The following is an 18,430-nucleotide window of genomic DNA, read 5'->3' on the forward strand; positions in this document are numbered from 1 at the left end:
ATGGCATAAAAAAATAGGGTATAATAAAATATGGTAAAAAAAAATATGGTTTAATGTAATAAAATAAACCAATACACAGTTTTACATAAGACACGCGAAATAATACGTACACTACTGCAATATAATTAGAACTTCAATAATAAAACGTGCATTATATATATATATATTATATATATATAATATATTTTTTTTTTTTTAAAAATAAAATATGTATCCGCAAAAAAATTTTACATTTCTCGTATCAAACCAATCATTTTGTAAAAAGTTACTTATTCTACTTTGGTTTTTTTCGAATCTGTGTCATTGGTACTATCTAAAGCATCTTGTTTTCTTTTATTACTTTTTTCCTCTTTCTGTCCACCTTCACTTTCTTTTGTTTCTACATCCACATAATCTTTATCCAAATCATCAAGTTCTTCTTCCTCTAAATCATCATCCAATTCATCATCATCTTCTTCTTCATTATCATTTGGAACAAACTCTTCATCTTCTTCCTCATCATCATCTTTAAAATCAGCTTCATAGAAATTTTTTAAAGTATTATCCTCTTCATACTCTTCATCCTCTTCTTCATCTGAACTTAACACTTCTACACCTTCCTTGTTAAAACAATCAATTATTTTAACATCTGGCAAAAACTCAAATAATTCCTTTCTATAATTGGGGTCATCTGTAAATGGATTAAATTGTACACCTAAACGAACTAAATTTTTTAAATCTTTTAATACTTCAAAATCTTTTATATTTTTAAAGTGATTTCCTCCTATTTCTAACGTTTTGATATTTGGAAACGATTCTACAATATACTTTAATATATCTATAGTACTTAAATGATTGTCCGTTAATTCAAGCACATTTAACGTCTCTATACTTGGTAAGTCCTCTAAACTCTGTATACCCGTTTGATTTAAACATAGCCTTTCTAAATTTTTAAATTTTTTCAATAATTCAATATCCTCATTTTTTATTGAGCTAAACTTTTTTCCATCTAAAATTAACTCCGTCAAATTTTCATATGCATTTTCATTTGTTACTTCCTTTCCATCATGGGCATTTTCTTTTTTCCATTTCTCAACTCTTTCTTTGATTGCTTTTTCCATTGCTATGTTTGAAATATTTTTAAGGGGAAAAAATATATATATATATAAAGAGGGGGGAAAAATGTATTTACGTTTATTTTATATGTACACGTTCATGTGTACAAAGATATATATATGGGATGTATGTATATATTTGTGCGGTATATATACGTGTAATACTGCTATTTACAATTGTAATTTGTAATATAAAAGGATGTTATAATTAAAAATTGTGAAAATTACGTTGGCCTATACATATAGTAAAAAGATTTATAAGTGTACATAAAAAATTTATGTTTTTATATGTTATAACAAAGTGATAATTCAATATTAAAATTGCTTACAAATTTTTGAAATTTTTTTTGAAATTTTATTTAAATCTCTCTTAATATTATATATATATATATAGAAACCGATTGCCAAAAATTTTTAGAATCATTAACCAATTAAAAAATATATTTTTTTTTTTTGCTCCATGTATTATGTACTAATGTATATATGTATGCATGTATTTATATATCTATATTTATACATGTACGCATAAGCGTATACATTCTGTTACGGTTAGGGCTCATTTCATTTGCATTGCAGCGTACATGTAGTTTTATTTATCATTCATGTTATTTTTTCATATATGTGCATAAAAAAATGTATTATATATATATATGTACCCTTTTTTTTCTCTTTAACTTGTGAAGAAGTTCAAAATAAAAAGAACTGCAAATATATAATGTAATTTTATAAATTATATCATTACACTTTGCACTTCATATTTTCATAATTCTTTAAAACTCACTTATTTTTAAAATGAAAAATATATGTATGTGTGCAAGTGTATGTAAACAGGAACGTATATATATATATATATATATATATATATATATATGTATAAAAGTGTATATTTACGTATAAATGTATATATTTATAAATGTACATATGTATGTATAAATGTACATATGTATGTGTAAATGTATATATGAACGTTTAAATGTATATACGTAAGTATACATATATATATATATGAGCATATAAATAACTATATGCAATAAATAGAAGAAACAATTAAAGTATATTTAAAATTTTGTTTTAAAATATTACATATTTATTTATGCTTATTCGCCATTCAAGCTCGTATAAACTATCAAATAAGCAGAATTGACAAAATATTTAAAAGAAATGAAAAAATATTTCTTCTTTTCGTTTTTACCTTAATTTAAAATTATATATATTGGTTCATTAAACTTTGGGTAAGGTGATATAACGGTATTTTATATTTTTCTTTTTTCTGTTAAGAAAATTATCCTCTCCTTATACATCAAATTATGCATAATATGTGTATATATGTGTAATGTACATGTGTATGAATATACATAAATTATTTATAAAATTTTATGAGTATATAATACATAACACAAATAACATATCCTATATAGATATGTGATATTTACGTAAATTTATAATATCATACCAAGTTTGAAGGAAAAAAAAAGTATCTTTCAATCCCTTTTTGGAGGTATTTATAATATTTAATAATAATTCTTTATGTAAAAATAAACTTTTAAACTATTTTGTGAACGATAATTAAATAATTCTTCTAAAAAAAAAAAATTTAAGGAAGTATTAAATAATTACATAAAACAGAATTAAAAAAAAAAAAAAAGAAAAGAATAAAAAATAATAAAAATAAATGTAGATATAACTTAAAAAGCTAATTCATTATTAATTGAAACTATGCTATTTTTTTCTCTAAAAAATATATTTGCACTTTAGGTATGTAAGGAGTTTTTTTTTTTTTTTTTTTTTACTACTATTATCCTAGCTTTTTTTTTTTTTTTTCTTTATCTCATTCTGAATTGGTATTATTATATATATATACACAAAATTACAAGTTAAAATGTAATACGTAATTTTTTTTTTTTTTTTTTTGCTATGTTTATTATTTTGGGGGATTTTCGTAATTAATTAAAAATCAGAAAAATGATATTTTAATGATGTACACTATTTTAAAATATATCTTACGAGAAAAAAATATATTTTTTGTTTATGTATAAATACTATGTGCTTGTGTGATATAGCTCTATGTGCTCCTAAATTTCTTCTTTTTAAAAAATAAACCTCCGTAACAAATTTTATTTTTATGAGGCTTTTTATTTATTTTATTTTTTTATATTTTTTTTGCTAAGGTTATTTTTAAAACGGTGTTCTGCATATACTCTATGTATCAATTTAAGTAATATTAAAAATAACCCCCCTCTAAAAATAAAAAAACAAATCGTGTATTATACGTGTGTATATATATATATACATTTATGCATAAATACATATATGCATATATATGGAATACTTTCGAAGATTCTATGAACACTTAAAAAACTAAAATTTCTCATGTTATCCATATTTCTGTTAATACAGCGGGCATAGTAATGTTTGTCTCCTTTATGCTAATATGTCCATTGCTGTTGGCCATATATACACATTTACATATATCTTTATATATGTATATATTTTAACATACATATATATATGTACATTTATATGTATCGTACGGTACATTTTCTCCTGTCATTTCAAAAGTTTCAAATGCATTAATTTTTTTATTTTGAATGTTTTCATTCCTTAACTTATGTTATACATATGTATGTTTGTACATATATATATATTTATATATTCTGTATAAATGCTTGTTGAAAAAAAGGATAATAACAAAGAAGAATCAAAAAAAAAGAGGAACATTTTTATATAAGGAATAAAGAAGTATTAAATAATTTTTCTTAAGGCAACTGTGTTTCGTAATAATTAAGGTATGCCCTTTTTACAATTTTGTATCATATATAAAGGTATATATATGTAAATGACAAAAATTCACGTCTCAATTTTGTTCCTAACTGCACTAGTTATTACTTAAAAACACGTTAAGGGGTGATATGTGTTCATAAGTTCAAAAAATTTAAACACTTTCAAGCAGTGACTAAGTATTAACGTATATGTTAATGTTAATATATATATATATACATAAACAAATGAAAAGCTTAAATAAGAACATACAGTTCTTAGGCTAATTCAATGTTTGAACTAAGTGTTTCTCAAAATACATAAGTGAGAAAATCCTAGGAAACTGGAAAGAAGTTAATAGCGAATAATAAACCCGTTTTCAAGTTCATCTTAAGTGAAATTTTCGAACTTTTCAAGCAAAATGATTCTCTTTTTGTGTTTTAAAAAATAAAAACTGTGGCCGTTGCTTTTTTATAATTTAATTTATATTCATCTTTCTTGTCATTTTTTTTTTTTTTTTTTATTGTTTTAGTACTTCAATATGCATTCATGTGTTTAAAAGTATTTTTTTTTTTTTTCAAGTTCTTATCTCATTTGTTTTTATTTCATGAAGTTCAGCAAATTTAACAAATATGTAAAAAAAAACATGTAAATTGGTATAATTAGTGCTAAAGTTTTTCCTTTAAAGTATTTTACCATATACAGTTCTGTAGTTAAATGGGTAATTAAAAAATTCTAATTTTTTTCGTATCTTTTCTTTTTGTTATATAAAACTCAAGTAAACGTTTACATAACAAATGCAACACTATCCGAGATAATAATATTACAAAATTTCGTAGGCTAAAAAATACTTGTAAAGGGTTGTTACGTGAATATTTATAAATATATATTTGTATATATTTATATATATGTATATTTGTAAAACTAGTATTATTTTAGATAGCAATAATTTACAGTTGAGAGCAGCGGAGATTAATAAATAAAAAAAGAATCTTTTTTCCGTTCACGAAAACTATGCCGCTTCTAGAATATATAAATGAGGAGGGGTATAGGCTTGATGGAAGAAAAGCAAATGAGTGCAGATTAGTAAAAATAAATTTAGGGAATGAAAATATATTTACAGATGCAGATGGTTTTGCTTTTTATGAAATAGGTAACACAAAAATATTGTCCTACGTACAAGGACCAACTGAATTAAAAAAATCGGATGAAAAGTGTTCAGTAAAATGTGAAGTTTTTTTATCCCCATTTAATGTTTACGAAAAAAAAAAGAAAAAAACAAAAGACAACTTAACATATGAAATAAGTGCATATATAAGAAATATATGTGAAAATATTATCTTATTAGATTTATATAAAAATTCGGAAATAAATATATTTTTATACATAATTGAAAGAGATGGAGGTGTAAAACAAGCTTCTATAAATACATGCATATTAGCATTAATTGATGCAGGAATAGCAATTAAATATTTTATTTCAGCATGTTCAGTTTTATATTTGCAAAATCATATAATAGTAGATGCCAATCAACTAGAAAATAATTCAGGCTCCCCTGAATTGACTTTGGTCATTGAACTAAATACACATAAAATTATACTATTAGAGTTTGACGCAGAAGTTCCTATTGACATTTTTGAGTCCATGGTCAGAACTTGTATTGACTGTTGTATTAATTTGGGAAACGTTATGAAATTAACAGTGAAAGAAAATGCTATCAAATTGTTATGTTTAAATAATTTGTTAAATACTTAATTGTAGCTTGTTGTATAATGGTCACATAACTATGAACTGTTGACTATTTTCTATCATTTAGTGGTCTTATGTATTTCTTTCCCCCTTATTTAATGTTCTTCTTTTAATTTTTTCATAAAAATTTATCCTTCTTTTGTCGTGTACACATGTGTATATATATTCATATATATATATGTAAATATATTTATATATATATTTCCATATATTATTATTTTTTTTTCTTATTTTTTTTTTCCAAAACTATGTTAATCACCAAAAAATGCTTTATTTTAACCTTTTATTTTAAAAAAGGAAAAATACCCAAAAAAATAAATATCAATGTTTTTGTAAGCCTATTTTCCCAAAATGAAGTACACAACGCCAAATAATTTTAAAAACCTTTTTCTTTAGCATAAAACTGGAATTACTGGAAAACATATTACATACACATTTATTTCCAGTTGTAAGCATATATATGTACACACACAATGCATATACACGTATGCACTTATATATATACATATGTGTGCGCTTATGTTCCACTTTTTTTTGTTCAAAAAAAAAAAAAAACAGCCTTCAGCATAACGTATAAAATAACATTATAATTATTTATGCGTTTATGTTGAACACAAAACAAGAATTAATATTGGCATGTTTCCTAATTCTTCAATATGCAAAATAAAAGGGGAATTCTGAATTGCGTTATCATTCGTATAATATACATATCCTTAATACTTACAAATATATGAAAAAAAATATCCTATTGTTTACTAACTTTATTGTTTTTTTCACCTTTAATTTTATTTTAAATATATATACTCCTTTTTATCTTAATCCTGGATTAAAAAAAAAAAAAAAAAAAAAAAAGATCTCTTACATTTTATTAAATTTTTTTTTTTTCCAGTAAGAATTTACATTTATGTTTAAGCATATAATATATTTCTGTGACACTCAAAATTTCGTAATACATCATCCTTCGTTTTGTGCAGCATTGAAATTTAATAAAACATAGCTAGCTATTTTTTCGTTTTTTACTTTTTTTATTTATTTATTTATTTTTTTTTATATTTAGCTAGCTCAACTCTAAACGTACAGGAAAAAAAAATTTTTTCCAATGAATGGTCAGTACTCGTCCAAGCCACCAACATATACATGGGATATGAATGTCGGTGTAAATGCAATAAAGGAGAATATTGTTGATTTTATTTTGCTATGCGGTTTTAGTGTAAGTATTCTGGGTTCCTTTTATTTTTTCTATTGGTTGAAAAATCACGAAATGAGGAATGTGTGCAGCAGAAGTTATTAGAATGAAAATATTGTTCACACACTATCGACTAATTATTATAAAGCTTAATGGTTTTTTAAGACCTTTTCAAAATTTTAAAAAATTCAGAATTAAGTAAAATTGAAAAATAGTGAAACGTACATAGGAACGCGCATATAAGCACATGTGGATATATGTATATATATATATATATATATATATATGTGAATGCATATTATATGCGTATATACATTGTATATGTGTATTATATACGTATGTGTACACGATGTGCGCTTATTTTATTACGTTATCCGCATATTTAAAAATGCACGATTAAGAAATACTCATTTAAAAGAATATACATATACTTTTTACTGAAAATATATATTTCCACTTGAAAATAAATAGTATTATATTACAATAAATTAAGATATGCAACACTTATTCATACGTACACATATATATATATATATATATGTATATGCCCAGCTGTCACAGGAAATATTTTATATCTGTGCAAAATGCAAACATCAATATATGTGGAGATAAAGCTTACGGATTTGAAGCCGTGTAAATTAAAATATGCTCCAAACATTTATTTACTTGCATGTTTCATACATCAGTAATAATTTTTCTCCACAGATACATATATATATGTGTACATACATGAGTGCATATGTATATATATGTATATATTTTTTGTTTTTTCCCCATTACATTTTAAACTTCTTTTGTATTAACATAAATTGGCATGGGTTTATAACACATGTGCATACAATTAAGTATAAGCATCCTTGTTTGTATGTTTTCATATTTGCTCCGTTGAATAACCACATAGAACGTAAACTACTGAACATAAATGAAGAAATACTAAATGTTGACTTTCTTAAACGACACAATAACATAAAATAAACAAAATACTGTTATAAGCATTAAGGAAAATGCAAGTGACCAAAAAACATATTGATCACTCTCAAAGCCATTTTTTAAATTCATTCCAAAAATAGCTGCTACAGTACCAACAACAGTTATTATAATACCATATATTTTCAACCCTAATTCCAATTTTAAAACATTATTTCTTGCATCATCTAAATTTAGTTCTACCATTTGTAAAACATCATCTAATGATTGATCCGTTCTATGAATTATCTTTAGAAATTCTTCAATTTCATGACAATAATACTCTAATAACATTTCTGTATCCTCATTATTTGGAGTCGGGTCACATTTTTCCCATAATTCTGGTTTATCTCCAAAATAAGAAACTTCTAATCTTCTTACATCTTCATCATTATTTAAAACTGCATGAATAGCTTTATAAACACTCTGCACTTTTTCATCAATTATTTTTAATTTTCTTCTCATATCTGTTAATTTGTTTATACATTTGTATATACTTAGGTTACTACTTATCACTTCGAATAATTTCTCTGCTTCACATATTACAGGCTCAATTTCATTTTTTAACTCTTCACATATATCAACAAATATTGCTTCCAAAATTAATATTTCGAATGGTAATGAATCTTTAATTAAAGATATAACTTTTGCATTTTCAATAAAATATTTACACATTTTCTCTTCTTGTTCTACTATTTCAGGTATTGAACTATTTGTAAAAGTAGGTATAAATAATAAAAAATCTTTAAATATGATACATTTTCTATATGGCAAATTTATTAATACACAATTTCTTTTTGGTGATATATCGAATCTTGTGTTACTATTACTAGAAAGTAATTGTCTTATATCTCTATATTGAGCTAATCCACTGGTATTTATAGGTGTATTTTCCCCTTTGATCTGATGAACTATTTTTAATAATTCATGAGTTTGCAAAGAATATTGAATTGTCTCCCCATTACATATTTTATGAACATAATGTTTTAAATATTTATTAAAGCATTTAATTCGAACCCTGAAATCTTCATTTTTTGTATGCTCTTCTTCCCCTTCACCTAAATGAGTTCTATTTTCTTTTGTATAGGAAAATAATCTTTTATTAAGAAAAGACTCTTTCAATTCTTTTTCTTGCTCTTCACTTAATATGCTATTATACTTGGCGAATTCCGTGTTCCCCTCTCTTTTTAATCGAGATTTTAGATAATCTGTATATATATTTTCACTTCTTATTTTTTTTTCATTCCTTCTCATCAAATTTTTCATGTCATGACTAACCATAAAATTTGATAAAATACCCTTCTTACTATTATGTCCCTCTTCCACATCATGTTCTTTGATTTCTCCATCATTGTCGCTCATGTTCAATAAAGGCTTATTCAGTTTCTTCTCTTCAGGCATCATTTACGGATGTAATATAAATAAAGAACATTTATTTCGTATAGCAAAGGATGAACATGCACATATATAGTTACAAAAACGTATATGTGTACATATATATATATATATATATTTATTATGCACTGTGATGAAGCGCAGATGTGCTCTTAATTTTAAAAAAAGAGAAACGAAAAGGTTAAAAGAAAAAGCGAACAATAATGCTTGTTAATATTGTGCACACTATTTTAGATGTGTATTATTTTCCTAAATATATACATATATACAGATACACATACAAAAATATACAAACATGTAGTTAAATTTTTTCCAAATCTTGTACACTTTGAAAATTTATTAAGTTTAAGGAGTCAAAATTTGTTAAGAAGCCTTATATAATTATGCTTAAAGCTGCATTTTTTGCTTTTTTCTTTATTATTTTAATTTTTAGGGAAAATTGAAAAATAAATTTGAAAATAAGCAGTACATGTATAAATAAATACATACATTAGTAATGTGATAAATTTTAAAGAACTATGTCCAATACTCCAATGATATTAAGTATTCCTTCAAATAATTTCAAGAACAATTTTTTCACCAAAATATTAAAAAAGGTTAAAAAAAAAAAAAAGTAAAGCGTAAAAAGAAAAATTTTTTAATATATTACCATAAGTTGAGCAATTTTTAAATTTAACATACGGCATATAATGAAAAAAAATTTAATTATTCATACATGTATATGTACACATATATCCTTTCGAGTATGGAGATTGCTAATGTGAACATCCTTAACAAAAAGATGTTAAAAAGTTAAAAAAAAAAAAAAAAAAGCCAAAAAGGGAAAAATTTATAAAAAAAAAAAAAAAAAAAAATGTAAAAAAAAAAAAAAAAAAAAAAAAAACTGTAACATAAAATTTAACAGAACATAATTAAGATCTTTAGAAATGCCCTACTTTTATAAAATGTGTAATTCAAACAAAATATATATATGTTATAAAAAGAACTACTATATTAATATTGTACTATGCATTAAATAGAAACACAATTCTATAATAATGTAAAAAATGTATAGCGTAATTCATATGATAACCATATAGCATATTTAATAAAGTTACAATAACCATTTTTTTTTTTACTATTTTTATTTAATCAAATCTTAATACTTGATAAGTTTATTCATTGCAAAGAAATAACCATATTCACGTTAAACTATCATACAAAATATACATACATCAACTTCAAAAAAATAATACTTTGTAAAAGATTTTTTGCCTTTATTTTTTTTTTTTTTCTGTATTTCCGAATAATAAATACAAGTACATCAAGTGTGCGTTTGTTCGCATTTTGTATATAATTATCCAATATTACTGAAGTATTTCTTTTCATTTTTTTTTTTTAAGGAATGTTTCAACTTTTCTATTAAAATTGGCATACACCTTTTCTATTTCCCCACTAAGATAAATTGAATCTACTTCAATATTATGGTCTATATTTTACCAAATTACTATTTATTTAAATGTTATCGAGTTTATTTATTTTATTTATTTTTTTTTTTTTTGCATTATGTTGTTCCCCTCTTATATTATAACTGAACCTCTGCAGTATGTGCGTATATGTATGTATGTAGGTATACACATATATATATAAATAAATATATATATTTTTGTATATAAAGCGCCTTTTGACCTTATATGTCATACGCAACCCGTAATATTTAATGAAAAAGCCTTCAATAAAAAATATTACATTAACAATGTTTTGTACCTCGTATTTCACATAAAGTTGCACAACATAAACTCAGTTTTGTTTCATAACAGTTGTATTATATTTAGGAAATAAGTAATTAAAAAAAATTTTAAATAATATATTAGTGTACTTTGATATTTATGTTTTTGTTTTTTTTATTTTTATTTTCATAATTATACCCCGTTAAAAAGGGATAATAATTATACATTAAAACGAAATAGATAACAAATAAACAAAAATAATAAATTTATATGAATTTATACATGCTTTTTTTTTAAATGTGATAAAAAAAATGGAAACAGAAATGGAAGAAGAAAAAAGTATTAAAATATATGAAATACATATAAAATGCATACATACTAAATGTAATTGCACATATAGTTATAGAACGTTCACTTAAATGTATATAGCTCTAAAAGAGGTTTTACATAAATGTGCATATATACATATATATGTACAATATGTGCTTTTTCCAAAAGCACAATTCGCAGTATTATTTACTTGCAGCTCTTTAAAAAAATAAATATGTTAGATAACCAACTCCTTAAAATAATTTTTTTTGGACATAAAGCGTTCCATGAATTCACTCTCACTGTTAGACGAAAATAAGTAATTAATATCCTCTTTAATTTTCATGTAATTTGAAATTTTATTTTTATAATTTTCACTAAAAGTTGATAAAACATCAATGTTTAATTTTTCTTTTAAATAATATTTGTTTTCTGCCGATTCCAATTCTTCTACTTTTTCATATGCTTTTTGAATAACATCTTTTGGTAATTTAGCTATTTCAGCAACATTTACACCGTAACTTTTATTGGATGCTCCATCTTTAATTTCATATAAAAAGCAAATTTTTTTCTGTTTCTGGTCAATTGTAGTTTCCACATGTCTATTTATAACACCTGCACATTGGTAAGCAATATTTGAAATTTCGTGAAAATGAGTAGCAAATAAACAGAAGCATTTTATATTATCTAAAATATATTTTGCAATAGACCAACTTATACCTAACCCTTCATATGTAGATGTTCCTCTACCTAATTCGTCAACAATAATAAAAGAATTTTTGTCAGCATTCTTAACAATTGCTGATGCTTCTATCATTTCTGACAAAAATGTTGAAATTCCTTTTAACTGAAAATCAGAAGCACCTACTCTACACATAACTTGACTAAAAATAGGAACTTCACAAAAATCACATGGCACAAACATACCTATTTGAGCTAATACACATATAATAGCTGTTTGTCTGATGTATGTACTTTTTCCTCCCATATTTGGTCCTGTAACTACTATGAGCCTACTTTTTTCTCTATTCATATGAATATCATTTGGTATAAAGTTAGTTAAATTATGTTGTAATTCTAGCAAAGGGTGTCTCGACCTTTTCATAATTACATTTTGACCATTCTCTATTACAGCTGGTCTAACATATGGAAAGGGTGAATTGTAACAAACAACGGAAAAAGATATCAACACATCTAACGTTGATACTATATCCATAAATTTTTCAATTACTGGTGTATAAGTTGAAACAGCACAGATGGTTTTTTTTACTATTTCTAACTGTAAAGTATTATAAATATTTAAACAATGTTCATACTGATTACATAATTTTTTTAAAGTATTCGTAGTAAACAAAAATTCATTTTTATTCATACGTATAGCTATATACTTTTTTTTCTGTTGTTGAACTAATGCACAATCTTTTTTAGGTACTCTAAATAAAAATACATTAGTATTACAATCTACCAACCTTATATCTTCTCTGTTTGTCCTCTTGTAACGTCTGTCACATTTATCAGAAAATAAATCTCTCTCAACATCTTCTTTATGATTTTTAATTTTTTTTATTAATGCATTTTTTTCATTAGATATTTCTTCTAGTTCTGCATCAAAATTTTTAGAAATTAAATATTCTTTGTTTTCTTCAATTTCTTTTAAATCAATGGTCATTTCAATCATATCTAATAACTTGGAAAACTTATTTAATACTTCATGTAGAGGATTTACAAGTATTTCTCTAAATGTTTCTTTATGTCTTTCTTCAATAGATGCTAAACAAAAATATATTTGTTTAAAATCTAAAATAGCGTAATATAGTTTTACAACATCTTTTAGTATCATTTCTTCATTATATTTAGAATTCACTCGAATTTCATTATTTTGATTAATTTCCTTTAAATAATGATTTAATTTATCTAATTCTGGTATCCTTTTTAAATAATTACAAAAAATACTATTACGCAATTCATCTTCTTTTATAAACGTTTCAACAATATTCAACCTTTTGTTAATTTCAACAGTACTTGTCAGTGGTTGAGTTAACCAAGATGCTAACTTTTTCGATCCAATAGATGTATTACATTTATCCAAAAATTTCAATAAACTCGTATTATTATTATAACTATTCAAATTTTTTTTATTTGGAAGTATATTTAATGCACAAATAGCAGCTTTATCTAATCGCATATATAAATCCATGTTATGTATGTTAATTGTACACTGATAATGTATGTCTTGATTCTCCTTAACTTTCAAATAATTGATTAAAACCATTAAGCATTTACTTGCATTTTCTAATTCCAAATGCTTATCATAATTTCGAACATCATCATTTTGAGGTATAATTAGTTTTAATTCTTCTTTTAAATTTGTCACATCATACTTTCTTTTGTCCAGTGCAATTGCTTGTATGTTACAAATATTAAATAAATTTAAAAGTCTTTCATCATCAACTAAATCATTCGTACTATTAAAAAAACATTTATATGGTCTTTTTTGTATAAATAATGATTCTAGGGCCGTAAAATAACCATTATCAATAAATTCAGTCATTAAAAATTCATATTTTAGATAATTATAAAAACACACACCCAGTGTTTTCTGATACCTCTTAGTATCTATATATAAGCATAATATTTGCTCTTCATTTAATTCAGACATTTCATTATTCTCCATTTTTTTCTTTTATATCCACAAAAAATGCAAATTATGTATCAAAAGTAGCTATTAAAATCTTTGTTTTAGTTGCAAAAAATGTATGTGTGTATGTATGTATCTGTGTACACATATGCATTCATGTACGGGTGTGTGTATACATGTATGTTTGTGTATGGGTGAATGTCATCGATTATGCATATTGCCCCTTTATCGTTTCAAATGCAGTTCCTAACGCAGTAATTACAAATTAAACAACTTAAAAATTTAACTTATAATAAGGGTATTTACTTTATCATAAATGCAAAGAACAATTTTTATCAATGTTATATACATTTAAAAGGGGAGAAAGAAAAAAAAAAAAAAAGCAGTTTTTTATTTCCTGAAGTAAATTTTTTACTCATACGATATCGCCAAGTTACACTGAATAGTGTGTAAGGAAATATACGAAACGAATTACATATGCACAGGTACATATGTATGTGTGTAAATGTATTATATATATGTAATACCATGCATGTAATAATATACATGTAATATTATATATGCATATATTATATATGTGATATTATATATGTATCCGCTTATGAACAAATTTGTTTCGTTTATAATTTGTTTGTTCAATTTTTTAATTTTTTATATTCTATTTTTCTTGTTCGCAATTTGCTCAAGTAATAATTCTCTCATATTTTCGGTTATTAGTTTTTTATTTTTTATGTGCCTTTTACACAAAACTACTTGCCATGTAATTTCAAAAATTTTTACTTTATAAATATAATTTTAGTTAATTAAACTTTTATGTAATGCCCTTAAAAATATAGTACATATAACTTACATAATTGAAAATATTTTTTTAGCTTAGCTTTTTTCAAACATTCAGAGAATACTTAATATACTTATATAACGCTTATTCTTTCTAATTTTATAATTATAATTTTTTACTGTATTACAATAGTTAAATTGTAGTAATAATTTACGAAAATAAAAAACGAAAAAAGAAAAATGCATCTGGTGAAAGACAATTTTTATTACAAGAAGGGCTAAATATATAAATTTTTCGAAGCTCTCTAATGTGTAATTACATGATCAATTTTCTTGCATATATATATATATGTATTGTAACAAAAAAAAAAAAGTAAAAATTTGTTATAATTATATTTTTTTACAAAAAAATAAATTGGTTCTCTTTTTTCTTAAGAACTAATTAATAAAGTTGAATATTCAAATTATCATTTTCATTCAAAAGAAAAAACTCTATAGACATGTTCAACGTTTATTTTTCTTTGCGTTTAAAATTAATATACAATTTTTAGTGTATATTAAAGCTACAGTTTTCTCACAATTAAAAAAAATTTATGCTTATAAAAAATTAATGTAAGCCTATTCTTATAAGCCATTTTCAAATTAAAAATGAAAATTACAAATTTTCTTGTTGAAGAAATTTATTTACAACATATTTAATAAACAAATTTTACATAAAAGAGTCATTATTTTATCATTGTAAAAAAACAAGAAAGTTTTTGTACTATATTATTATACATATATTTTTCTTTCTTCATGTATTTACTTTTTTTGTATAATTTTTACCCTTCAATTTTATTTTATTTTTTTTTTTTTGTAGTTATGTTCTTTATTTTATATATTTAAAAAAATAAAATTATACATGTATTTTCAAAAAATACATATTTTAAAATTTTAACTTTCTCTAGTATAAAAAAGGAAAAACAAAAACACATTTTTATTCAATATTTTTGCAAAATAAATGTTTATGAATCTCAAATATAATATAAAGAGGAAAAAGTTTTAAGATAAACAGTTTAAAAAAATAAAAACAAACAAAAAATCAGAAGTTAATTATGAAGAATTGTTTTAAAATGAATAAAGTTTTTAAATAAACATATGATAGATGATATAAATATGTAAAAAGAAAAGCTTTATAAGCCTTTTTTTTTTCTTTTTATATCATTTTTTTTTGTAAGTTATCACTATTTTTGAAAGAAAATTTTTCATTTTTTTTTTTCTACATAATGATTTTCATGGGATTAAGTGGTGATTACAATGCTAGAATAAATTTAAAAATAAAATTTATTGTTAAATCAATAACAAAAGTTCTAACAAAGCATTTAATATTAATAAGTATTTTAAATTTAATTATTTCACTATGTTACAATTATGTTATAAACAGAGACAGTAATCGTATGGACACCAAAAAAAAGAAAAAATACATACACATTTTATGTATATATATAAATTATATACTTTCGAGTATCCATTTTTATGTATTTCTTTTAAATATTGTAATTTAAATTAAATATATATATATTAACATATTTTATTTCATTTTATCTTTCTATATATATTTTTTTTTTCCTTTTTTAAAGACCAGTTAAATATCGTAGCACACTTACTAAGAGGAACATTTGTTAGCTCGGTACCATCATGTTTAACCATATCATTATTAATATTTTTTAAGGAGCACAGCTTGAATAGTATATATTTCATTGAAACATCTTCATTATTAAAAATTATTGTTTAATATTATATCAACCATATACGTGAATGTTTATATATATATATATATATATATGTTTCTGTTTATGTGTAAACATGTATATATTCACAAATATATATATATATATATATATGTAAATATGTACGTTTTTTCCTTTTACATAGATTATAAGTACAAAGAATGGAATCTGCTAAATGTATTATGTGTAATACTAACCTTTTATAGCATATTTTATACTAAAACAGTTTTTTCAAAGGATTATGGGAACAATATATACGACATTTTATATGTAGCATCCATATCGTAAGAAAAAAAATACGCTAATTATTTTTTGTGAATATTTTAATAAAATCTTTTATGAATGAACATATGTAGAAAGCAATAGATATAAATGTTTATAATTCATATGTTTGAAAAATTATACATATATGTATTATAAAAAAACAAAAATTTTTATATAAAATAATTATCATTGGAATTAAGAAAAATTGTTTTATATTTATGAATGTGCTTATTTTTTTTTTTTTGTACATCTATAAAACACGTTAAATATCAGAATAATTCAGTCGTGTTTACATACATGCATTAATGTATGTATGTATATTTATGTATATAAATTTTACTTATTGTTCACGTTTCGTAGGTATATATTACAAAAAAGATTTAATACAAGAAAGTTGAATATTCATGATTTCCAGCACTGCATCAATGCAGAAACGAAAAATATAATTGAGCTAATTCAAAAGGTTTAAATATAAATTATTTTTTATTTATTTTCCACATTTTATTTTTTTATTCCCCATAATATTTTATATATAAATTTCAAACCGCCTATATTATCGGTTCAATAATACATATATATATAATATATATACCATGTGTGTTGTTTACACAATTATATATTATTTTATTTTTCTTAGGGAATAATTTTAAATATAATGCCACTCGCATTCTCATATGTATTGAGTTTTGTTGTTGACATTTTATTAACAATAATTAACAGTATCAGCTTTAACATTCTTATAAATATTCTGACACACCCATTTGATGTAATATTGAGTTTGCCAAAAATATATAACTTATCAAATATTTATGTTCTTAACAATTTTTCATATTGTGTATCCATATTTTCTTCCATATGGATAACAACAATATTAGAGTATCATTTTATTATTTTCAATTTCATATTTAATAAATATGACTGTAAAGTTCTTACATCATTAAATAAATTTCCAATGCATAATCAATGTTCGTATCATGATGAATTCTTTGTTGTTACTTGTATATATAACTATCTAAAAGATATAAGTTACAGAATAAAAGGAAATAATATTGAGATAACAAATATGGATAAGAAAACGAAATTAAAACTATTGTTATTTAAAAAATTAATATTAATCAACGCAAGTTTAAAATATAAAGATGAGCTGAATATATTAAGTCATTTATGTAATCCAATAAATACCATCTTATTTGAAGACAACAAGTTTTGGAATGCTTATATTGATTCATGTATATTATGTATTGAAGACTTAATTAATCAATTAAAAAAATACATAAATATTTTAAATCATGACCAAACTATTTACTCTGTTGAAGAAAAATTAGAACTAAAGAGTGTATTAGAAAAGCATAGAATAAGTAAATTAAAGGACACCATTGTATTAACATGCATTTATTTAAAGGGAGTTGCATTATGGTCTATTGCAATAAGTATTATCTGTAAAAATGTTATAGTGTCGGTTATCAGGAAGTTATCATCAATTATAGTATCCTTATCATATGTTTTATTTGACTTTTTAAATTTTATTAAAATAAATGAATTATATGATCCATTACACCACCTACTTTATGGTAAAAATAAAAATGATTTTACTTGTATAGATATATTAGTACATGTACCATAATTATATATGACTATATATATATACACATCATATATATTTAATTTTTTTTTCCTTTTTTTTTGTAGAAATGAATTCCATTGTTGATATTTTTAAATTTTATAAGGAAGATATCTTAGATAACAAATATCAATATTCATACAATTTATACAAAGGCTTATCATATTTATTCAGAAGTAATTCGTTAAAATATTAA

General features: G+C 23.0%; 6 protein-coding genes across 6 annotated transcripts; 3 read left to right on the forward strand and 3 right to left on the reverse strand.

The window, feature by feature from the left end:
- Nucleotides 1–269: 269 nt before the first annotated feature.
- Nucleotides 270–1,100, reverse strand: PmUG01_13032200 (conserved Plasmodium protein, unknown function; the record flags this gene model as incomplete). Its single annotated transcript, XM_029007305.1, has 1 exon — nucleotides 270–1,100. The coding sequence occupies one exon, from the start codon at nucleotides 1,098–1,100 to the stop codon at nucleotides 270–272; it is 831 nt and encodes a 276-aa protein (XP_028863708.1).
- A 3,765-nt stretch (nucleotides 1,101–4,865) lies between these two features.
- RRP41 (exosome complex exonuclease RRP41, putative) lies at nucleotides 4,866–5,606 on the forward strand (the record flags this gene model as incomplete). The annotated part of the gene is made up of 1 exon (XM_029007306.1): nucleotides 4,866–5,606. One exon carries the CDS (start codon nucleotides 4,866–4,868, stop codon nucleotides 5,604–5,606), a length of 741 nt encoding a protein of 246 aa, XP_028863709.1.
- A 1,093-nt stretch (nucleotides 5,607–6,699) lies between these two features.
- Nucleotides 6,700–6,891, forward strand: PmUG01_13032400 (conserved Plasmodium protein, unknown function; the record flags this gene model as incomplete). The annotated part of the gene is made up of 1 exon (XM_029007307.1): nucleotides 6,700–6,891. The coding sequence occupies one exon, from the start codon at nucleotides 6,700–6,702 to the stop codon at nucleotides 6,889–6,891; it is 192 nt and encodes a 63-aa protein (XP_028863710.1).
- An 828-nt stretch (nucleotides 6,892–7,719) lies between these two features.
- On the reverse strand, nucleotides 7,720–9,153 carry MIT3 (CorA-like Mg2+ transporter protein, putative; the record flags this gene model as incomplete). Its single annotated transcript, XM_029007308.1, has 1 exon — nucleotides 7,720–9,153. The coding sequence occupies one exon, from the start codon at nucleotides 9,151–9,153 to the stop codon at nucleotides 7,720–7,722; it is 1,434 nt and encodes a 477-aa protein (XP_028863711.1).
- A 2,250-nt stretch (nucleotides 9,154–11,403) lies between these two features.
- Nucleotides 11,404–13,839, reverse strand: MSH2-1 (DNA mismatch repair protein MSH2, putative; the record flags this gene model as incomplete). Its single annotated transcript, XM_029007309.1, has 1 exon — nucleotides 11,404–13,839. One exon carries the CDS (start codon nucleotides 13,837–13,839, stop codon nucleotides 11,404–11,406), a length of 2,436 nt encoding a protein of 811 aa, XP_028863712.1.
- A 2,006-nt stretch (nucleotides 13,840–15,845) lies between these two features.
- On the forward strand, nucleotides 15,846–18,430 carry PmUG01_13032700 (conserved Plasmodium protein, unknown function; the record flags this gene model as incomplete). The annotated part of the gene is made up of 6 exons (XM_029007311.1): nucleotides 15,846–16,014; nucleotides 16,200–16,307; nucleotides 16,495–16,633; nucleotides 16,974–17,076; nucleotides 17,251–18,184; nucleotides 18,303–18,430. 6 exons carry the CDS (start codon nucleotides 15,846–15,848, stop codon nucleotides 18,428–18,430), a joined length of 1,581 nt encoding a protein of 526 aa, XP_028863713.1.

Source organism: Plasmodium malariae (assembly GCF_900090045.1).
Source record: "Plasmodium malariae genome assembly, chromosome: 13".
Lineage (NCBI taxonomy): Eukaryota > Apicomplexa > Aconoidasida > Haemosporida > Plasmodiidae > Plasmodium > Plasmodium malariae.